Source organism: Stegostoma tigrinum, chromosome X (assembly GCF_030684315.1).
Source record: "Stegostoma tigrinum isolate sSteTig4 chromosome X, sSteTig4.hap1, whole genome shotgun sequence".
Lineage (NCBI taxonomy): Eukaryota > Metazoa > Chordata > Chondrichthyes > Orectolobiformes > Stegostomatidae > Stegostoma > Stegostoma tigrinum.
The window spans coordinates 5,171,718-5,195,886 of record NC_081404.1 but is presented as its reverse complement, the minus strand read 5'-3'; the positions used below and the strand labels follow the sequence as shown (position 1 = coordinate 5,195,886).

The following is a 24,169-nucleotide window of genomic DNA, read 5'->3' as shown; positions in this document are numbered from 1 at the left end:
CAGTTTGCAGAGTGGGCAGCCCTGGTCGTGCCGATTGTGGATCCCAAAGGGACAGGCTTCTGTGTTCAGCAAGCTGTCCCTTGAATTGAATAAAAATGGTTTTCATTGTTCATCATTCTTGTTTAAGCTTACAATGTAACGTTTCATCTGCTGCTTTAACCACCATAGTATGAAAAAGCTTCTATTAACAGAACAGCTACCTGCCTCAATGGCGATTATTTTTTTCTTTTGAAACGCAGTCTTGTCAACTACATCGCGTCATAGAGTCCCCACAGTGTGGAAGCAGGCGATTCAACACATTGAGTCCGCACCAACCCTCCAAACAACACAACCACCCAGACCCACCCCTATCCCTGCAACCCTGCATTTCCTCTGGATAATCCAATTCGCCTGCACATCCACAGACATGATGGGCAATTTAGCATGGCCAGACTATGAAAAACAGCGCATTTTTCAACTGTGGGAGGGATCACCTGAAGGAAATCCACGCAGAGACAGAGAGAATGCACAAGCTCCACACAGACAGCCTGGAATCAAACATGGGTCCCTGGCCTCAGGGGCAGCAGTGCCAACCCACAAGGAGCAAAGTACTTAATTTTCAAACCTACCACAAAAATTAAATGGACACCCAAATGCACTAATCTGAGAGTCAAACGCTGAAGTAAATAATTTTAGAACGTTAAAAAGTGCACACATTTCACAAAAATACAACACAAACTAATTTGTCCACTTTAACAAAAAAACACAGAAGAAAGTATAAAATCTCACATGTATTCACGCCATTAGAGCTGTCACACAACCTTTCCAAATCCCTCAGAAGTTTCTTTCATTGCATTGTCCTCGCATCACAGATTTCCCTCTCAGGCCCAAGCTTGGAGATTGTCAAAAAGCAAGCTGAGATAAGAATTGAAAACTGATTGGATGCTTGATACGAAAGGTGTGCCTGATTCTGGGGAGGGTCTGAATTCTGCCAGTGATGATGGAGCGGGGATTCTGCTGCAATCTCTCACTTTGTGTGCATTTTTCTGTCTTATTGTGTGGAAACAGCAAAACCCATGAAACAAATCTTAATGGAGAAAGTTCAGTTCAACTGGTATTCAAGATACAATTGTGGAGCGGGAAAATCTGTGAATCATCAGCCAACCAGTCACATCCCACAAGCAATTCTGGTGAAGCCAAACTCATTCCATCCTTTTTTGAAATTGACACGTGGGATTTTGTTTCAACATTTACTTTTGAATTCTCTTTCCACTGCTTTTAATTTACTTGTAGTTGTGATTCTTCCCTGTGAACAGTGCGGTCTCTCCAACTGCACCGTGCACTACTTGGTGACCATGACTACAATGTATCTGCTGTCTACGATCACAAATATCATCCAGAAACAAATTATTTCTTCAAATGTTTCACACAACCGTTTCCTGAATCTGAATCTCGCTGCCTTCTACTCTGTACATGAACCTCAATATATAGTCAACAACGTGTCCTTGAAATGTCAGCTTCAGGAAAGCAATTGGACTGAGCCACATTCGAGAGAGTTTCACGTATTGAACAAGTTTATAACCCCCTTGTTCCCATTTTTGTTAAGTCTGCTGCTCAACATACTGACAGTCAAGCGCATTGTAATAGTTAGTCAAGCCCACAAGGGACTGAGGTGTCAGAATAAAGGAGGGAAGCACAGCCATCCAGAGATAGAGAATAGAATGAAGGCAATTATTTTACTCTTCACTATTTCCGGCTGCTTTGTACTGCTATGGATGGGCTAAATCATAAATTTCATACATTACACTGTCAGAAGAGATCATATAACTGAAGCCACCAAAATATGGAAAGCTATTGCATTTATTCTGTGGACTGCTAGTTCTTGTACAAATGCTTTTATTTGTTTGGCAACACAATCCAAGTTTAGGCATCTGATCAATCTCTGGCTGCACCACTTGCTTGATTAGTGCAGAAATACAAAAAAAAGAGAGAATCAGCCAAGAGGCGGGTGGTATTATTTCCAATCCAAAAGTGCCATCCACATCACTGACACTGAGCGAAGATACACGGCCTGAGAATGGTGGGGGGGTTGGGGAGGGAGGCATGTGAGTTGGAGCACCCGCTGAAAGACGAGATAGGAAACAGCATGTGTGGTCTATTCCCCATATGGTGGAAGTAAATTGATTCACATCGTCTCAATTGGGAAAGTGCTCTGCCCCTTTGTACCAAATTACACTGAGGGTGGGGTGGGGATCATCACAATATTAATAGTTTAATCAAAACGTACAAATTCCACACATCACCTGTTGGTTGGCAGCAAATTAACTGAAACCTCTGACAATTTCCCTGTACTTTCCAAGAATTAATATTTATTACAGATAAGTGAATGCTCATCACAAGTAAACTGTCAATGTATGGGTCGACAGGTAACATTCTAATTGTGTCTTATAAAGCCAGCACAAAGATTCAGACACAACTTCCCAAACAATAAAGAACGGAGAGGATGGTCTGTAGTGGAAAATGATGTTACAGTGAAAGGAAAGTGTGCAGTGGGCAAGTGATGTTACAGAGATAAGAAGGTCTGCAGTGGGTAAATGATGTTACAGTGTCAGGAATGTCTGCTGTGGGTAAATGATGTTACAGTGTCAGGAATGTCTGCTGTGGGTAAATGATGTTACAGTGTCAGGAATGTCTGCAGTGGGTAAATGATGTGACAGAGATAGGAAGGTCTGCAGTGTGTATATGATGTTACAGAGACAGGAAGGTCTGAAGTGGGTAAATGATGTGACAGAGATAGGAAAGCCTGCAGTGGGTAAATGATGTTACAGAGATAGGAAGGTCTGCAGTGGGTAAATGATGTTAGTGATACGGAGGGCTGCAGTGACTGAACAATGTTACAGAGATAGGGATGTCTGAATTGAGTGAATGATCTTCCAGATTTTGGTAGTCCTGTAGCGACGCAGTGATGTTCCAGAGAGAGGGAGGACTGTGCCACGGAATGTCATTCCAGAAATAGGGGCAATCACAGTGACCGAATGATATTGCAGAGACTGGGAGAGCTGCCGAAAATGAAGGATGATACTTGAATAGGGAGGACTGCATCGACTGAATGAGACAGTGAGGCCTTCAGTGACTGAATCATGTTACAGAGATCGAGTGGCCTGTAGTGAGCGAATGATGACACATAGCTAGGAAGGGCTGCAGTGAATGACGGATGTTTCAGCCATCGGGACAGCTGCAGTGACTGGCTGATGTTACAGAGACGGGTTCGGTCGCAGAGACTGAATGATGTTACAAAGATAGGGGTGTGTGCTTTGACTGAATAATGTTACAGAGAGAGGGTGGGCTGCAGTGACTGACCGATGTTACAGGGAGAGGGCAGGAAGTGAATGATGGCACAGAGATAGTGATGTCTCAGTGAGTGAATGATGTTACAGAGATAGAGAAGGCTGAATTGACTCTTTTAGACGTTGCAGGGACAGAGGAGTGAATGATCTGATCGACAGAGGGAGTCTGCATTGACTGAACGATGTGACTGAAGTCGAGGAGGCTATATTAAAATACAGTGTTAAGGGGATTTGGAGGGACGCAGTGTGTGAATGATTTTAGAGACTGGGAGGCTGCAGTGACTGTATGACGTTATGGAAATTAGTTTGGCTGCAGTGATTTAATGATGTTATCGAGATAGTGAGTGTTACAGAGATTCAATGATATGACAGAGACAGTGACGACACGTTGAATGGTTTTGCGGAGTTACAGACCTAACGCTGACTGCAGTGAGTGAATGATGTTCCAGAGATCGGCTGGTCTGCAGTCAGTCAATGGCATTTCAGAAATAGAAAGGTCTGCAGTGAGGGAGTGATATTACAGAAAGAGGGAGAGCAGCAAGGAGTGAATGATGTTACACTTGTTCGGACGTCTGCGGTGACTGGAAGAAATGACAGAGAGAGGGAGGTCTGCAGTGACTGGACGATATGACAGAGGTAGTGAGGTCTGCAGTGACTGGACGATATGACAGAGATAGGGAGGTCTGCAGTGATTGGACGATATGACAGAGGGAGGGAGGTCTGCAGTGACTGGACGATATGACAGAGGTAGTGGGTCTGCAGTGACTGGACGATATGACAGAGGTAGTGAGGTCTGCAGTGACTGGACGATATGACAGAGGTAGGGATTTCTGCAGTGACTGGGAGATGCTGTCGAGATAGGGAGTCCTGCAGGTATTAAATGATGTTCCAGAGTTCATGATGGCCCAGTGACTGAATGATTTTGCAGATTTCTGGAGGGCTGCAGTGAGTGATCTTTCCTGATCTGAATGTCTCTGTATCTTCGCGAAATTGTCCCACAATTGTCTTCCTGAATCACCAAGGAAAATCATTATACTGGATGCAATGTAAAATGGTTGGCCCTGGGACACGACACAGAGGAAATCCTGCAGAAGACCGTGAACCTGAGTTAGCAAGCCCCTCAGAAAAATTCAAGCATCTTACATTTTCTTCCATCAGTTTCACAACAGTTGAGACATTGCCCCAATTCACATTGAATCCAGAGAAAATAGGAACTGCAAATGCTGGAGAATCTGAGATAACAAGGTGTAGAGCTGGATGAACACAGCAGGCCAAATAGCATCATATGAGAACGGAGGCTGATGTTTCGTGCCTCGACCTTTCTTCAGAAATTGGGGAGGGGGGGGCGGAAAAGATGGTTCTGAAAGAAATAGGGAGAGAGTCGGAAGCAGATAGAAGGTGGATAGAGGAGAAGATAGGTGGAGCGGTGTAGGGCAAGTCAAAGAGGTGGGATGGGGGCAATAAATTGAGGTGTATGCGGGAAGGTAGGGAGGAGGTAGGTCAGTCCAGAGAGGACAGACAGGTCAAGGGAATGGGGAAAGGTTAGTTGGCAGGATATGGGGTTGAAGCTTGAGGTGGGAGAAGGGGATAGGTGAGAGGAAGCACAGGTTAGGGAGGCGGGGTCGAGCTGCTTGTTTTGGTTTGCGGGAGGTTGAGGGGAGATTTTGACGTTTGTGAAATCCACATTCATACCATGGGGCTGCAGGGTTTCCAAGTGGAATAGGAGTTGCCGTTCCTGCAACCTTCGGGTGGCATCGTTATGGCACTGCAGGAGGCCCAGGATGCACATGTTATCTGAGGAATTGGGGGGGTGGGATTTGTAATTGTTCACGGCTGGGAGGTGCAGTTGTTCAGTGTTAACCGAACGGAGATGTTCTGCAAAGCAACCCCCAAGCCTCTACTTGATTTTCCCGATGTAGAGGCGACCACAATGGGTACAGCGGATGCAGTATACTACATTGTACAGGTGAACATCTGCTTGATGTGGAAAGTCTTCTTGCAACCTGGGGTGAGGGTGAGGGCGGAGGTGTGATGGCAGGTGTAGCAATTCCTGCGGTTGCAGTGAAGCATGCCGGGTGTGTTGGGACTGGAGGGGAGCATGGATCAGATAAGGGAGTCACGGAGAGAGTCGACACTCTGGAAAATAGACAAGGGTGGGGAGTGAAAAATGTCTTTGGTGGTAGTGTCGGATTGCATATGGCGGAAGTGTCGGTGGATGATATGTTGCATCTGGAGGTTGGTGGGATGGTACTTGAGGAGAAGGGGGATTCTTTTTTGGTCATTATTGCGGTGATGGGATGTGGGGGAAAAGTTGCGGCAAATGTGGGAGACGTGGTTGAGGGCATTCATGACCACTGCGGCGAGGGCGGGCAAGTTGCATTCCCTTCAAATGAGGACATCTGAGATGTACGGAGCAGAATGACACATCCTGGGAGCAGATGTGGTGGATGTGAAGGAATTGGGAATAGGGGATAGCATTTTTGCAGGAAGATGGATGGGAGGAGGTGTATTCTTGGTAGCTGTGGGAATCGGTGGGCTTGAAATGGATATTGGATTCGAGGTGGTTGCCTGAGATGTAGACTGAGAGTTCCAGGAAGGTGAGGGAGTTGTTAGAGATGGTCCAGGTGAACTTAAGGTTGGGGTGGACGGTTTGGTTGAAGTGGATGAACTGTTCAAGCTCCTCGTGGGACCACGAGGCAGCGCCGATGCAGCCATCAATGTAATGGAGTACAGATTGTTGCACATAACCTACAAAGACACAGGCACAGGTTGGGCCCATGCAGGTACACATGGCCACGCTGTTTGTCTGTAGGAAGTGGGAGGAATTGACAGAGAAGTTGTTGAGGGGGAGGACAAGTTTGGCTAAGCGGATGAGGGTGTCAGTGCAGGAGGAATCGTCAGGCCTGTGGGACAGGCAGAAGAGAAGGCCCTTTAGGAAATCTACATGGGGAATGCAGCAACATTTCCACCATGCACAGCCTTTGCATTTTAAAGAATAATGTACTCTTCCTCAGGTGAGGAGCTTAGAATTAGAACAACACGGAGGCAACCATTTCTGTAAATTCAGTGGAAGGGTCACCCGACCTGACACATTAACTTTGTTTTCCCCTTCAAGATGCTGCCGGAACTGTTGAGCTTTTCCAGCAACTTTGTTTTTGTTCCTTTAAATTATGACTCCTTTCTTTGCTCCGCAGGACGCATTTTGACACTGTTGCTTTCCTAATTAATCATGTTGAAACCATGTGACTTAACGCAGTAGCCTCCAGTCGTACTAAAAATGTGCAGTTTAATGACGTCCTTTTGTCATTGGGCTGAGTACTCGCTTCATCATCAGTAATACTGGACAGACTTGCTCACTGTCATCCATTACTCTTCACTTGATTTGGCATCACCATTTGTTTTATTGATGCTTACAGTGAATTGTTTGCTTAAAAGGTAACATGAGCGTGCTTGTGAACTTCTCTCTGAACTTGGAGAGAGTTGCTACATAAATAAATGTGTTTGTGCAGCAGTTTATATCACGGAGCATATATGCAACACATTGGAATATAGATTTAGAATTTTTATCGAACAATGGATCGAATGTATTAAAATATACAAAAAGGTAGCACAGCCACAGCAGGATGAAACCTCTGGATATTGTGAAGAGTAAAATAATAGACTTTCTTCTGCTCTCCATCTCTGGGTCAGAAGAATTCTGTCCTTTGCTCTGATCCTGCAGTCTCTTACGAGCCTGACTGGCCACTAAAATTTGCCTGACTGTCAAAGCGTTTATCAAAAGAATTAAAGCAAATGGGAGCATTGGAGTTAAGATCTTTTCAAAGCGTTTGAATCCTATCCATATGGGATCGTCATAATATGCTTCATTGTTCACGCAGAGCCACTCGACATTGTTAAAGATTTGGTAAGATTCAAACCGGAAGTAGGTGGGAATGTTTTTGAAACAGGTCAGAATGCCTGTTGTTGATAGAACTGCTGTTGCAATTTTCTTGGTGCAATATTTCATTTTCAACTTCTGGCAACAAATGGCAACAAATCGATCAAAAGTAAAAGTGACGGTGAACCAGACAGAACAATCAGCGGTAGCGCGGCGCAGCACAGAGGTAATTTTACAGACAGCGGTCATATCCAAGAAATTGACAGGGAAATAATATTCATTGATCCGGTAGAGTGTGACCTCAAGGATAACATACAGTAGATCCGCTGTTGCCATGGCAACGAGGTAACAAGCGGTGCATGAGGAAATTCCACATTTTCCTCTGAATAAAATCACAAGTGCCAGTGAATTCACTGTGAGAGAATGAAGGGAAAGGAGATGCGAAATTACATTTAAAAAGTCATTCACATTTTCTCAAGACAGACCAGTGAACACAAACAAATCAGCTGGAGAGGGTCCAGAAGAGATTTACAAGGATGTTGCCTGGGATAGAAAGTTTGAGTTGTGAACAAAGGCTGTGTAGGCTGGGATTGATTTCATTGGAGGCTAGGAGGTGGAGAGATGAACTGCTGAAATTTTGTAAAATAATGAGAGTTCCAGATAGAGTTGATGGTTATTGTCTTTTCTCCAAGATGGGGAATTTTCAGATGAGGGAGCACAAAACGTGCATTGGCTCTGGCACTCAGTAAACTCACATTTTTTTAGGTGAGAGGAGAGATTTTTTTTAAAAAAAGGACATTGAGGTTTTTTTCGACACAGATGGTTGTTCAAGTGTGGAATGATTTTCCAGAGGAAGTGGCGGATGTACAGTTACAATGTGAAAAAGATATCTGGTTGGATATATGAATGGGAAGGACATGGGCCAGGAGCAAACAGGTGGGAATATTTCAGTTTGGGATTTTGTTTGGGATGGACTTCGTGGAACAAAGGGACCTGTTTTAGTGCTGTATGAATCTATGTCTCTATGACTTCAACTGGCCACTGAGGTATCGTGTTCAGAGTTGTATGGGTTATGCAGGCGGGGGGGGTGGATCTGGGTGGGATGCTTCAAGGGGCAGTGTGGACTTGCTGTGATGAAGGGCCTTTTGCCACACTGCAGAGAATCTAATCTAATCGAATCACATACAGATCAGGATAAAGATCTATTTTAACGGACATCAGTCAGAGGGGTGCAGCAGACTCCTGTCCAGAAGCAGGTGAGTGCTTTAATAGCCCAATGAGGAATTGTGTGTCTGAAGCTGGAGCAGTGCAAGCTTGGAGTAGACCATCTGCTCCTCCAGCTGCAATTTGTACCATTTCGTTTTGCGCTGCAATGTGCATCACCTGCAAAGAAATACCTACAAACTCATCAGACTCACCTTCTGATTTGTCCATCTGTCCTTCACACGTCACCTTTCGTGGTGTTACCTCCTGTGGATTAGCCTGACTCACCCTGACTTCAAACTCGAGCCATAAATCCCCAGCCATGCAAACCAGCCAAAGCTTGTTGATACTTTGCAAATCAATCTTTTTTTTTATTTTCCCACTTCTGAATTAGCCTCAGCAATGAGCCAAGTGTTTGTGATCGATTAATGAACAGAAAATCGGGTAGATTTCCCTGTATTCCTTCATAATGTTTGACACCCAAATTCCAATGGACCTGTGTCTCTGTGACGAGAGCCCAGTGTACGTGAGGGTGGATGCGAGAGGAGAGCTCTATAGCTCTGTTCCCACTGCTCCATATATCACCAGGTGAAAACGAACCACACAAGAATACACCTTACTTCACACAAAATGATATGTGAATCAGGTTCATCAGCAAACACAGTTGTTTGTTTATGAACAGGAATAAAATTGTATATCAAGTATAACGTCACTGACAAACATGGAATTCCGGGAGGTAGAGGAGTAAACGTTTATCCCAATTAAAATTGCCAAAAGACTCCTTCTGTCTCTCTCTCTCCCGTTCCCTAAAATAGCAGAGAACAAAACAGGCTTCTTGCAGAGATGGAAAAATTCCAAAACAACAGGTGTTCTTTGACCAATGGGTTATTTGAGAAGATCGAATGCAAAAGTTTTGGATATTTCAGAGTCACTGGACGTGCGTTGGAACATGTGTAGTCCTGTCACCAAACATGCACCTTTCCCAATGAAGCCTTGTGCGCACAGATTTTCTGAAAATACAATATCTTGATGCTCTTCCAGTCTCTTTCAAAACAAGGAATAGGTTTCAGTCTGAAATGATGTTGTGCTTTTTTTTTTGGTTATTGAATTAAGTGAGTCACTGTTCAAAACATACTGGTTCATGCAACCTCAATCGTTCCAGACACTTTAATCAACCTGCACAGAGATGTGAGATACAGGTCGGGAATTTGAACCCGGGCATGATTTTGCTCAGGGTCAGTACAGTACCATCGCACCACAAGAACCTTACCCCGAGCAATCACAGACACTTACCAGGCAAACCGATTACAGCAATTGCAACATAGAATATATTCCTCACCAACTGAATTGGTCGATACATTTTCTGACTGGAAAGATCAATCACTTTGTGTTGCTCGTAATGTCTCTGATTCAGAAAAAAGATAAAGGCCCTTACTTTATAGCCTACAGGAGCTGCCACGGGATACTGTGTTTGCAAAATTTTCCAGTTGTTTGTTTTCCAAAAGGCTCACAAACAGAGATTACGACAGTCAAGTTAACTCTCCAGTGATGGAAAATATTTCACAATTTGTTTTGGAGAGTTCTGCAGCTCTCCTGAGATGAAGAATTTCAGTTGAGTGACTCTTAGGCTCAAAAATATCACAAAATATTCCCACCCAGCATTTTGCCACAGGGTCTGTACTGACTGGTTCAGATCTCTGGAAGAGCAGCTCAACTTGTCTCAGTCAGCAGCCCCAGTTCAACTATCACTCCACTATTTCCCTCAGCCAGTTCAGGAGTAATGTGTACAGTTCCAGACACCCTGGTATAGAAATGATATTATTAAGCTGCAGAGGATTCATAAAAGAATTACCAGGATGTTGCCAGGAGTGTAAGGTTTCAGTCAGATGGAGAGTCTGGATTGGCTCGAACTGTTTTCAATGGAGCATAAGCAGTTAAGAGGTGACCTGAGAAAGAATTATAAAATCATAGTGAGTATAAATGATGTGAACGGCAGGTCCCTTTTCCCTTGACTGGGGGATTTCAAGACTGGGGAACATATCTTTAAGGTCACATGAGAATGATTTAAAAAAGACACAAGGTCAATATGTTTGCAGAGGGAGTGCTTGTGTGCAGAATGAAGTTGGAAAGAAAATGATGATTGTGGGTTCAGTTGCCAACTTTAAAAGACATTTAGACAAGTACATGAATCAGAAATGTTTGGAGAGGTAGGAGCCAAGGGCAGACAGATTGGATTAGCTCAGTTTGGGATTATGGCCAGCATAGACTGGTTGGACTGAAAGGTCTGTTTCCATACTGTATGACTCTATGAGCCAATGATTTAGATGTTTACTCGATGCCTACAGATTAAATCTTGCTTACTTACAATCCGAGACCATTCATTTCAGATTCTAACCGCTGCCCAGTCAAAGGAATGTTTTGTATCAGAAGACGCTTTCATTCATACAATTGTGGTTCAATGTCTGCATGAAAAGCCCAGTTGGAAAATTTCATGTTTTAGAAATATCACCACACCAATCTCCCATACTTGATAACAGTACAAACCAGCTCTCCATTTCACAAAACACAGGCCCACTCATTCAAAAATTGACCTGAATGAAACCTCTGTGACATCATCCCTGAGTACCGTCAAAAGTAATTGTTCAGGAGCTTCCCTCGGTATTTATAGTGGTTGAATTGACTGGTTCACAAGCCTCAGGTCTTTGGGCACATGTGACAGGACATCAGAGATATATTTGAAAGAAGGCAAAGGATTCCCTTTCCCTTTTTGTCCTCACACTGGTGCTGGTGTGGCCCATTTGGTGGTATTTACACTCAAATGTGGTGTGCCCAATGGGCCAGTGCTTCCCATTTTGAACAAAATGCTGCAATGTATTCCACGTCTGGGAAACAAGGAGCATAACAAGGTAGAATTCAGCACTCATTTGGAGAGGGAGGAACTTGGGTGAGAAATAACAGAGTTAAACTTAAAGGAACGATTGATGACTCTTGGTGTGTACCTGATGGAGTTTAGAAAGATCAGACAGAATCTGCTTGAAATGTACAGAATACTGAGAGGCCTGGACAGAGTGGACGTGGAGAAGATGTTTCCACCAGTAGGAGAAATTAGGACCTGCCTGTACAGCCTCAGAGCTAAGATGCAACCCTTTAGAACTGACAAGAGGAGGGATTTCTTCAGCCGGAGAGTGGTGAATCTGTGGAAGTCATTACCATAGAAGGCTGTGGAGACCAAGTCTTTGAGATTTATAGGATGGAGCTGGATTACCATTCGGACACGAGGCTTTGTTCTTTTGTGTCTGTTTGATTGTGAGTTAAATTTCTCCCATTAATGTGGTGTACATATGGATTTTATTTTAGCACCCGACACCTTGGGTTCAAGATAGAAAGATGGAAACTGGGAGCAGTAGGCAGCCCTTCAACCATTGGAAAATTGCCATTTGATATGATCATGGGTGATCCATTAAAGCATACTCCCAATTTCTCTGCATACCTGTTGATGACTTCAATGTCTAAATGGAATCAAACTCTTTCTTGAACTTAATTCCTCTCAAATGTCCATGTCTCCACCTTTCTCATCCAATCTCTCTCTCTTTCTTAGCCAGAATTAACCCAGTCTGCTCATCTCTCTCATGCCTTGTCATTCTGTCCTGACCCATCCTTCAGTCTCCTTCATCCAACCTGTCTCTCATTTTGTCAATCCATCTTGCCCAGTCTTTCTCACCCCATCTCTGTCCCTCTCCAACCCAAACTCTCCCTTGTGCTCTCCATTTCTCTCTCATACATCAGTCTCTCACAGACTGTGTCACCATCTCTTACACCCAATCTGTCTTTCACTCTGTCGCCCTGTCTCTCTCTATCTCCTCCGACACCTCAGACTCTTTCCCATGTACTCGCCTTCTTCCTTTCTTTCTGTCTTTCTATCTACCTACCTACCAACAAATCTATCACCCTCACTCAGCCAAGTGAGGTCGGCGGGCACCACTGGAGTGAAGGCAATTGCATAGCCTCACTGAGGACATATCATGAACAGAGGGAATCTAGGTCAACCCACATCAAAACCCGAAAACAAAACCAAGCCTCAGCGAAATGGTTGACATTTTCTTCAGGATCTGGGCTGGCAAGCCATCGTCGGTGCTTCAGGTATGCGGTCTTGAGAAAAAAGAGAGTCCCCCTAGGCCTGAATTGAGTAAGACAATGTTGGCCAGTAAACAGGACAGTCCACACCCTGGAAAACCCATTCCTATTTGTCATGGAACAATTAAATTGCTCCGCAACATCCAAGTCAGAACAAATTGAAATAAAAATCTGATGAAATGATCATCCAGTTCTAATGGAGGTTGTCGCTGGTGTGGCCATGTCAGTGATTGCAGAACCAGTCCTTCACAAAATTTGCTGAGTACTCTAACCCTTAAGATGACATAAACTGACACTGAGACAGAGAATCTGTACTGGAGAAACTTTACAGGTTCAGGGTACAACTTCGGTTCCAGTCACTTATGAAAAGCGGTTTGTTGAAGTTACACTGATTGCAGGAAAAGACACGGACCCAGCACTGATGAGGCAAAATTGATTGAGAAAGATTCACGTTGGTTGGCCCAACGTTCTTTGATGAGCAAATGGCTGCGTCAGTGAAGTCCTAATTAATTACCTGTATGTGTTTCAGGAAAGTCAAAGGACTATCAAAGGAGCCAATGTCACCCTATATCAATCCCACGGGTTTGAAAGGCCTGCTCAGTGCCTTTTATCTTGCAGGGACAAGTAGAGGAAGAAATCTGGAGGCGGGAATGTGAATAAATTATCAAACGAGTGTAGTTTGCTGAGTGGGCAGCCCTGGTCGTCCCGATTGTGGAGCCCAAAGGGACAGGCTTCTGTGTTCAGCAAGCTCTCCCTTGAATTGAATCAAAATGGTTTTCATTGTTCATCATTCTTGTTTAAGCTTACAATGTAACGTTTCATCTGCTGCTTTAACCACCATTGTATGAAAAAAGCTTCTATTTACAGGACAGTTACCTGCCTCAATGGCGATTATTTTTTTCTTTTGAAACGCAGTCTTGTCAACTACATCGCGTCATAGAGTCCCCACAGTGTGGAAGCAGGCGATTCAACACATTGAGTCCGCACCAACCCTCCAAACAACACACCCACCCAGACCCAATCCTATCCCTGCAACCCTGCATTTCCTCTGGATAATCCAATTCGCCTGCACATCCACAGACATGATGGGCAATTTAGCATGGCTAGACTATGAAAAACAGCGCATTTTTCAACTGTGGGAGGGATCACCTGAAGGAAATCCACGCAGAAACAGAGAGAATGTACAAACTCCACACAGACATCCTGGAATCAAACATGGGTCCCTGGCCTCAGGGGCAGCAGTGCCAACCCACAGGGAGCAAAGTACTTAATTTTCAAACCTATCACAAAAATTAAATGAACACCCAAATGCACTGATCAGAGAGTCAAACGCTGAAGTAAATAATTTCAGAATGTTAAAAAGTGCACACATTTCACGAAAATACAACACAAACTGATTTGTCCACTTTAACAAAAAACACAGAAGAAAGTATAAAATCTCACATGTATTCACGCCATTAGAGCTGTCACTCAACCTTTCCAAATCCCTCAGAAGTTTCTTTCATTGCATTGTCCTCGCATCACAGATTTCCCTCTCAGGTACGAGCTTGGAGATTGTCAAAAAGCAAGCTGAGATAAGAATTGACAACTGATTGGATGCTTGATACGAAAGGTGAGCATGATTCTGGGGAGGGACTGAATTCTGCCAGTGATGATGGAGCGGGGATTCTGCTGCAATCGCTCACTTTGTGTGCATTTTTCTGTCTGATTGTGTGGAAACAGCAAAACCCATGAAACAAATCTTAATGGAGAAAGTTCAGTTCAACTGGTATTTAAGATACAATTGCGGAGCAGTAAAATCTGTGAATCATCAGCCAACCAGCCACATCCCACAAGCAATTCTGGTGAAGCCAAACTCATTCCATCCTTTTTTGAATTTGACACGTGGCATTTTGTTTCAACATTTACTTTTGAATTCTCTTTCCACTGCAGTTAATTTCCTTGTAGTTGTGATTCTTCCCTGTGAAAAGTGCAGTCTCTCCAACTGCACCGTGCACTACTTGGTGACCATGACCACAATGTATCTGCTGTCTACGATCATAAATATCATCCAGAAACAAATTATTTCTTCATATGCTTCACAAGACTCTTTCCTTGATCTCAAACTCCCTGCTTCTACTCTATATATGAACCTCAATATATAGTCAACAATGTGTCCTTAAATGCCAGCTTCAGGAAAGCAAATGGGCTGAGCCACTGTAGAGTGAGTTTGACTTATTGAACAAGTTTATAGCCCCTTTGCTCCCATTTTTGTTAAATCTGCTGATCAACACACTGACAGTCAAGCACATTGTAATAGTTAGTCAAGCCCACAAGGGACTGAGGTTCCAGAATAAAGGAGGGAAGCACAGCCATCCAGAGATAGAGAATAGAATGAAGTCAATTATTTTACTCTTCACTATTTCCGGCAACTTTTCTACTTCTATGGAATGGCTAAATCATAATTTCATACATTACAGTGTTAGAAGAGGTTATATAACTGAAGCCTTCAAAATATGGTGATATATTGCATTTATTCTGTGGAATGTTAGTTCTTGTACAAATGCTTTTATTTGTTTGGCAACACAATCCAAGCTTAGGCGTCTGATCAATCTCTGGCTGCACCACTGGCTTGACGAGTGCAGAAATACAAAAAAAAGAGAATCAGCCAAGAGGCGGGTGGTATTATTTCCAATCCATAAGTGCCATCCACATCACTGACACTGAGCGAAGATACACGGCCTGAGAATGGTGGGGCGGGGTGTTGGGAGGGAGGCATGTGAGTTGGAGCACCCGCTGAAAGACGAGATAGGATACAGCATGTGTGGTCTACTCCCCATATGGTGGAAGTAGATTGATTCACATCGTCTTCACTCAATTGGGAAAGTGCTCTGCCCCTTTGTACCCAATTACACTGAGGGTGGGGTGGGGATCATCACAAATATTAATAGTTTAATCAAAACATACAAATTCCACACATCACCTGTTGGTTGGCAGCAAATTCACAGAAATCTCTGACAATTTCCCTGTGCTTTCCAAGAATTAAAATTTATTACAGATAAGTAAATGCAAATCACAAGTAAACTGTCAATGTACGGGTCGACAGATAACATTCTAATTCTGTCTTATAAAGCCAGCACAAAGATTCAGACACAACTTCCCAAACAATAAAGAACGGAGAGGATGGTCTGTAGTGGGAAAATGATGTTACGGTGAAAGGAAAGAGTGCAGTGGGCAAGTGATGTTACAGAGATAGGAAGGTCTGCAGTGGGTACATGATGTTACAGAGACAGAAAAGTCTGCAGTGGGTAAATGACGTTACAGAGACAGAAAGGTCTGCAGTGGGTAAATGATGTTACAGAGATAGGAAGGTATGCAGTGGGTAAATGAAGTTACAGAAGTAGGAAGGTCTGCAGTGGGTAAATGATGTTACAGTGACAGGAAAGCCTGCAGTGGGTATATGATGTTACAGCGGTAGGAAGGTCTGCAGTGGGTAAATGAAGTTACAGAGATACGGAGGGCTGCAGTGACTGAACAATGTTACAGATATAGGGATGTCTGAATTGAGTGAATGATCTTCCAGATATGGTAGTCCTGCAGTGACGCAGTGATGTTCCAGAGAGAGGGAGGACTGGGTCACGGAGTGTCATTACAGAAATAGGGACAGCTGCAGTGACCGAATGATATTGCAGAGACTGGGAGAGCTGCCGAAAATGAAAGATGATACTTGTAGAGGGAGGACTGCATCGACTGAATGAGACAGTGAGGTCTTCAGTGACTGTATCATGTTACAGAGATCGGGTGGCCTGTAGTGAGTGAATGATGACACAGAGCTAGGAAGGGCTGCAGTGAATGACCGATGTTTCAGCCATCGGGGCAGCTGCAGTTACAGAGACGGGTTTGGTCGCAGAGACTGAATGATGTTACAAAGATAGGGGTGTGGGCTTTGACTGAATAATGTTACAGAGAGAGCGTGGGCTTCAATGACGGACCGATGTTACAGGGAGAGGGCCGGAAGTGAATGATGGCACAGACATAGTGATGTCTCAGTGAGTGAATGATGTTACAGAGATAGAAAAGGCGGAATTGACTCTTTTAGACGTTGCAGGGACAGGGGCGTGAATGATCTGATCGATAGAGGGAGTCTGCATTGACTGAACGATGTGACTGAAGTCGAGGAGGCTCTGTAAACACACAGTGTGAAGGGGATTTGGAGGGACGCAGTGTGTGAACGATTTCAGAGACTGGGAGGCTGCAGTGACTGTATGACGTTTTGGAAATTAGTTTGGCTGCAGTGACTTAATGATGTTATCGAGAGAGTGAGTGTTCCAGAGATTCAATGATATGACAGAGATAGTGACGACACATTGAATGGTTTTGCGGAGTTACAGACCTAACGCTGACTGCAGTAAGTGAATGATGTTCCAGAGATCGGCTGTTTTTCAGTCAGTCAATGGCATTTCAGAAATAGAAAGGTCTGCAGTGAGTGAGCGATATTACAGAAAGAGCGAGAGCAGCAAGGAGTGAATGATGTTACACTTGTTCGGACACCTGCAGTGATGGGACGATATGACAGAGGTAGGGAGGTCTGCAGTGACTGGACGATATGACAGAGGTAGGGAGGTCGGCAGTGACTGGACGATATGACAGAGGTAGGGAGTTCTGCAGTGACTGGAAGATACTGTCGAGATACGGAGTCCTGCATGTATTAAATGATGTTCCAGTGTTCATGACGACCCAGGGACTGAATGATTTTGCAGATTTCTGGAGGGCTGCAGTGAGTGACTGATATTAAGTGATAGAGAGGCCTGTGGTTGATAAAAGATGATGCATAGATAGCGAGGACTGCAGGAAGTAACTGCTGTTACAGAGATAAGAATTGCAGGAAGTGACTGACATTACATAGGTAGGGAGAGCTGCAGTGAACGAGCGACATTACCGACATTGTAAGGGCTCATGTGACTGAATGATCTGACAGATATTTTGCAGAGACAGAAGGCTTTCAACGACGGAATCAAATGACGGGGGTGGAGGGCGGGTGAACTGCAGTGAGTGAACACTGTTACAGAGATAATGAGGTCAGCAATGACTGAATGATGTTACAGAGATTGGGATGCCTGCAGTGAGTGAAGGATGTTTCAGAGACAGAGAGCACCTGCAGGAACTAAATGATGTCGCAGAGATGAGAGTTGCAGAAAGTGACTGCTATGACAGAGACAGGAAGAGAAGAACTGACTGATGTGTGTTATAATGAGCGTGACAGCTTCCAGAGGTGAAGGACGTTGCAGATACAGGGAGGACAGCAGTAAATGAACGACGTTGCAGAAAGAGCGAGAGCTGCAGTCAGTGAATGATGTTGCTGAGACTCGGACAGTTGTGGGAAATGAATGATGTTACAGAGATAGAAATGTCTTCAGTTAATGAATAGTGTTTTAATGATACGAAAAGTTGCCAGAAGTGAACAATTTTATGGACAAAGGGAGGGCTGCAGTGACTGAATGATATGACAGAGATAGAGAGGGCTACATTGGATCAGTGTTGTGAAGGAGATTTGGAGAGCTGCAGTTTGTGAATAATATTGCAGTGATAGGGACCGCTGTATTGGGTGCATTCTACTTCAGAGACAGGGAGGCCGCAGTGACTGTACAATGTTATAGGGATAGGTTTGACTGCAGTGACTGAATGATCCGAGACAGGTAGAGAGTGCTGCCAGCATTAAATGACATTTCAGAGATGGTGAGGGCCCAGTGGCTGAAAGATTTTGCAGAGTGAGGGAGGGGTTCAGTGACGAATGATGTTACATGTATAGTGAGGATTGCAGGAAGTGAATGATATCAGAGAGAAAGCAAGGGCTGGAGTGTTTGAATTATGTTACAGAGATAAGCAGGGCTGCCATGAGTTAAATATGCGACAGAAATGGGAACGTCCAATGTTTGAATGATGAAACGGAGTTCGGGAGAGCTGCAGTGACTGAATGATATTACAGAGACATGCAATGCTGCAATGACTGCATGATGTGACAGAGAAGAGAGACGTCCAGTGAGTGAGTGATGTTACAGACATAGGGAGGGCTGCAGTGAGTGAATGGTGATGCAGGGTTAGGTCGGGCTACATTGTGTGAATGATGTTACACAGATTGGGAGGTCTGCAGTGACTGAATGATGATGCAGAGTTAGGTAGGGCTGCATTGAGTGAATGATGTTACAGAGATCAGGAGGTCTGTGGTGAGTGGATGATATTTCGAGATAGTGAGTGCTGCAGGGATTAATTGATATTCTAGATATAGTGAGTGCCCAGTGGCTGGATCATTTTGCAGACTTAGGGAGGACTACATTGAGTGAATGATTTGAAAGAGATATGGAGGCCATCTGTTCCCGAATTGTGTTGCAACGACATGGAGGGCTGCAGAGAATGATCGATTTCCAAGGGAGAGGGAGGGGGAGTCAATTAAATTTTATCGTGTTGCAGAAAATATCATTTCCCTTGTCTTGCCATTTTCTTTTATGAGTTATTCTTGGAAATGGTTTCTTTATCAGATCGCAGTCAGATATTGGCCATCTGTAAGTATTTCATATTTAAGATGACTTGCGGATGAGTGTATCTTGATTCCCAACATGTGTGGGACTCATTCCTTCATCCATTGCGGTATTTTGCAGGCGATGTGGTGCACAATAATATGAGGCACTTTGAGGCATTGTGTCAAAATCCATCTGATAATCCAAATAGACCATATCCTCTGCTTCGCCGCACGAACTCTGCCTGGAATATATTCTGGAGATCTACTCAGACCTCCCCTTCACAATTCCGCGCTGCCTGTGCTGAATCAAAGGTTTTTCTACTTGCCAAATAATCATTGGGTTTGGAATAAATCGATCACCTTCCCGACTTCCGAGGTTGGGTTTACAGGTCATGCATTTTACACTGTTGTACTCCCTCCTAGTTAAAACAATACTAAGGGCGTAATTTCTTCCCAGCCGTTTCTTTCGTTCCTGCGATTTCCATCTCTTTCTCTTCATGGAATTGACTCACACGAGTGTTTCTTGATCTATTTTGCTGACCATTGTGGGATCATCAGCGAACATCCTTTCCTCTGATATCATGGTGGATACAGTGTAAATGGTTCGGCCTGGTTCACGACACTGTGGAATTCCTGCAGAGATGTCGTGGAGCTGGGTTAACCACCCTCTTGTTCAAATACAACCAACTTTCATTGTCTTCCATAACGCTCCAAATCGAGGAAACACTGTCCCCAAATTGCATTGCCTCCAGTTCTGCGTTGAGCCATTTTCCTGCAAATTTCCAAATGTCTCGGTGGTGTCAAGGCCACTCAACCTTACCTTTTCCACAGTGTTTGTAATTCAGTGATAATTAGAGGAAAACATACCATGACAATCTTACTTGAAGTATTCTCACAAATTCGCACTTTTCCACCAGGCGCAGACATTGCTTTTCTAAGAATAATATCCTCTTCCTGATGTGAGGAAAGAATCAGACCAACGTAGGAGGACATTTCCCGTGAATTGTGCCTCCCATCCTGCTCCGGAGGACACTCTGTGACGCTTTTCATTCCTCGTTTCTTCATGGTCACCCAATGGTCTTTTGTGTGACTAAAAACGTGCTGTTTATTCCATCTGTTGTCTGTTGGAACCTTTTATTGTTGTTGGATCCATTTCGTCACCACTAATGTTAGACATATTTGCTCCTGCAGAACCTTTCCTTTCGGTTATTCATCCAGCAATCACTATTATCTATTACCCTTGTCATGATGTGGAATTACCATTTGTTTTATTGATGCTTACAATGAATAATTTGCTTACAAGGAATCATCAAGGAGTTTGCGAATTTTTCTCTGAACTTGGAGAATGTTGCTAGGTAAATAAATGTGTTTGTGCAGCAGTTTACATCCCGGAGCATACTTGCAACACACAGGAAAATATCTGCAGAAGCGCAACTCAATAACAGGCCAACAGTATTAAAATACTTCAAACGGTAACAAAACCAAAGAAGGATGAATCTACCGGATATCACGAAGAGAAAAATGATAGACTTTCTCCTGCTCTCCATTTCTGTGGAACAATGATCCTGCCTCTTGCTTTGATCCTTCGGTCGCTTCCGGGCCGGACTGGCCACTAAAATGCGCCTGACTGTCAGAATATTAACCAACAAAATTTAAGCAAATGAGTGCATTGGAGTTAAGACATTTTCAAACATCATTTATCCTATTCGTTGGGATTTTCATAGTATGCTTCAGTATTCGTGCAGGACCACTCAACATTGTTATAGATTCTGAAAACTTCATACCTGAAGAAAGTGGTCATTTTTTTTGCAAAAAAGAGCAGAGTGCTTGTTGTTGCTGGAACTGCTGTTGCAGTTTTCTTGGTGCAATATTTGGTTTTCAACTTCTGGCAACAATTGACAACAAATGGATCAGAGGAAAACGTGACAGTGATGCAAACAGAACAATCTGTTGCTGCATCACCAGGACAGAGTTAATACTACACAAAGGCGTGATGTTCAGGAATGATCCTGGGAATTAACAATAACTGATTCGCCACAAGATGACAGAATGATAGTGAGCAGCAGATCTGCAATTGCCATGGCCACCAGGTCTTGAGTAATGCATTCAGAGAGACTATACTTTCCGCGACACAAGATTTTTATTCCTAGTCAGTTAACTGTAACAAATAGAAACGGGATCAGAGGTTGAGCATTCTTGGTCAGTCATTTTGAGTGCGTGGTTCAAACTGGATGGAGAAAAAGTTCCAAGGTCAAACTTGTCTGTTGACTTGTTATGAGACGATAATAAATTAAAACAATTTGTAATATTGACCCAAACCATTTCCAATGAAATCACCCACTCCTGGGTTGATAGTGTTAAGCACAGAGATTGAGATTCACTGCCAGAAGTGGGCAAGCCATTCAACCCTGTGCCCTACGTTTAGAAGTTCAATGATAAAGTAGTATAGAACATAGAACATAGAACATAGAACAGTACAGCACAGAACAGGCCCTTCAGCCCACGATGTTGTGCCGACCATCGATCCTCATGTATGCACCCTCAAATTTCTGTGACCATATGCATGTCCAGCAGTCTCTTAAATGACCCAAAATGACCTTGCTTCCACAACTGCTCAACGCATTCCATGCTCTCACAGCACTCTGTGTAAAGAACCCGCCTCTGACATCCCCTCAATACTTTCCTCCAACCAGCTTAAACTATGACCCCTCGTGTTAGCCATTTCTGCCCTGGGAAATAGTCTCTGGCTATCAACTCTATCTCTGCCTCTCATTATCTTGTATAATATGAGCCACCCAGGATCAACTCTCCATACAATGATCAGTCAGTGGCAGGGAAAACCCCAGAAGAATGAGGAGAATGCAAATTTGTAAGCAGAGGACTGCAATGTAGGACTGATGAGCAGAAGCAGTTTTACCCAGATACAGTCACAGAGTCATGCAGCCAGAAACAGACCCAACTTGTCCATTTTGGCCAGCTTTCCTAAAGTGAGCTCATCCCATTTTCCTGCCTGTGGCCTATTTCCCTCTAAACCTTCCCATTCATGTACACATCCTGATGCTGCTGAAGTGTTCCTATTGTTCCAGTCTGCACCACTTCCTCTGGCAGCTCGTCCCATACATGCACCTCCCTCTGGTGAACAAGTTGCCCGTCAGGTCCCCTTTAAATCTTTCCCCTCTCATGTTGAACCTACGCCCTCTAGTTTTGAACTGCATAACCGAGAAAAAAAATAGACTTTGCCTGTTCATCTTCTCTGTGCCCTTCATTGTTTCATACACCTCGACAAACACACCCCTCAGACTTAAACGTTGCAGCGGTAAAATATCCCAGCCTATCCAGCCTCTCCTTGTGACTCAAACCATCAATTCTCAGTAACATACATGGAAATCTTGTTTGCATCCTTTTCAGTGCAGTAACATCAAACCAAAAGTGATTTAAAACAAAAGTGGTGGAGGCTGGTACAATATTTGTTCAGCCACAAATTGCATTCACAAGCCCATGTACATTGACTTATTCAGGGAAACATGGCAATCACCTTCTCTTCAACACCCTGTCTACCTGTGATGCCATTTTCAGGGAACTATTTACGTGAACCCTTTTATCTCTCTGTTCAACGATACTGTCCACTGCCATACCATTAGCTGCATAATTCCTGCAGCATTTTGTCTTGTCCAAATACAATACCCCACATCTACCAAAATGAAACCACGTCTGCAATTCCTCCACCCACTTGCCAAATTGACCAAGGTCCTTTTGCTCTTTTGGACGACCTTCTTCACTGTCCACTCTTCCAATAATATCTATGAATTTCCCACCAGTTCCCTTTCGTTATCATATATACCACGCCCTTCTAACACTGTCAATTGTGAGGAAGGTTCACTGGACTCAAAACCTGAACTTCGTTGCTGTCTGCACAGATCCTGCCAGAACTGCTGAGTTTCACCAGCGTCATCTGCTTTCATTTCAGTTTTACAGCATGCACAGCTGTTTGTTCCATGAGTCTAGAAGGAAATGGCTATCTGGATGCCGCTGTTTGCTTATTGAGGTGGGGAAACTCAAACGGTTTATGAGGGTCTTGGTACTTCACCTGAAGAGTGGTGACCTGAAAGCTTTGGGAGGCAGCCGCTAAAATGAGGTAGTAACGTGGGATGTCAGTTGAATGGCCACTGACTGCATTGTCCGATAACTCTGGTTCGACGGAATCGCAATTGACATGAGAAAAATGGAATCGAGGATAGCAGAATTGAAAAACAAACGACCAGCATGAACTTCAAGAAGGAAAGTAAAAGTGGATCAATATTATCGAAGTCTGAACAAATTATTCCGAAATCGTTGATGGGACAGAATTGATTTTCACCGTTTACGGTCATAGAGTATATGACATGGAAAGAGGCCCTTCAGTCCAACTCAGCTGTGCCCACCAGACATCTCAATCTGACCTCGTCCTATTTAACAGCATTTGGCCCCTATCCCTTTAAACCGTTGCTGTTCATATATCCATCGAAATGTTATTTAAATGCTGAAATTGTACCCACATCCACAACCTACTCTGCAGCTCATCGAAACAAGCACCACCGTCTGCGTTAAGAATCATACCTCAGGTCCTTTATAAATCTTTGCCCTCTCACTTTAAGCACATATCCCAGAGTTAAGGGCTCTCTGAACTGAGGAAAAATACTTTGGCTATTCCCCCTAACCATGCCCATTATGATTAGATAAACCACTGTGCGTTCACCCGTCAGCCTTCAACAGTCCACAAAAAAGAATTCCCAGCCTAATCAGCCTCTACCTAAAACTCAAACACGCCAGTAGCAGCAACATCCTTACAAATATTTTCTGCACTCTCTCAAATATAACGACATCTTAAATGGCAGGAGTTTGAGCAACACTGATATACAGAAGATCTTGAGCCCCAGCGAACACATCTCCACCTATCTGGACTCCATTTTCTCCCCCTTGGTCCAGGAACTCCCTACGTACGTCTGTGACACCACCCACGCCCTCCGCCTCCTCCAGAACTTCCAATTCTCCGGTCCCCAACACCTCATTTTCGCCATGTTCGTCCAGTCCCTATACACCTTTATTCCCCATGCAGATGGCCTTAAGGCCCTCCGATTCTTCCTGTCCCACAGG

At 43.9% G+C, this 24,169-nt stretch overlaps 1 protein-coding gene across 1 annotated transcript; it reads right to left on the bottom strand.

Annotated features, from left to right (window-relative positions):
- Positions 1–6,726: 6,726 nt before the first annotated feature.
- On the bottom strand, positions 6,727–20,101 carry LOC132207511 (probable G-protein coupled receptor 139). The gene is made up of 3 exons (XM_059643365.1): positions 19,904–20,101; positions 9,700–9,811; positions 6,727–7,616 (listed from the first exon to the last, which is right to left on the bottom strand). The coding sequence occupies exons 1-3, from the start codon at positions 20,099–20,101 to the stop codon at positions 6,727–6,729; spliced, it is 1,200 nt and encodes a 399-aa protein (XP_059499348.1).
- Between the last annotated feature and the right edge of the window lie 4,068 nt (positions 20,102–24,169).

What these genes read in the sequence shown, in the direction of transcription:
- LOC132207511 (XM_059643365.1), bottom strand. Translation starts at nt 20,101, where the DNA reads ATGAAGAAACGAGGAATGAAAAGCGTCACAGAGTGTCCTCCGGAGCAG. An exon ending in CTTCAAGTAAGATTGTCATG is followed by an intron (nt 9,812 to 19,903) that starts GTATGTTTTCCT and finishes TTTCTGAATCAG; the next exon opens with AGACATTACGAGCAACACAA. An exon ending in TGCTGTAATCGGTTTGCCTG is followed by an intron (nt 7,617 to 9,699) that starts GTAAGTGTCTGT and finishes ATTCTCTCACAG; the next exon opens with TGAATTCACTGGCACTTGTG.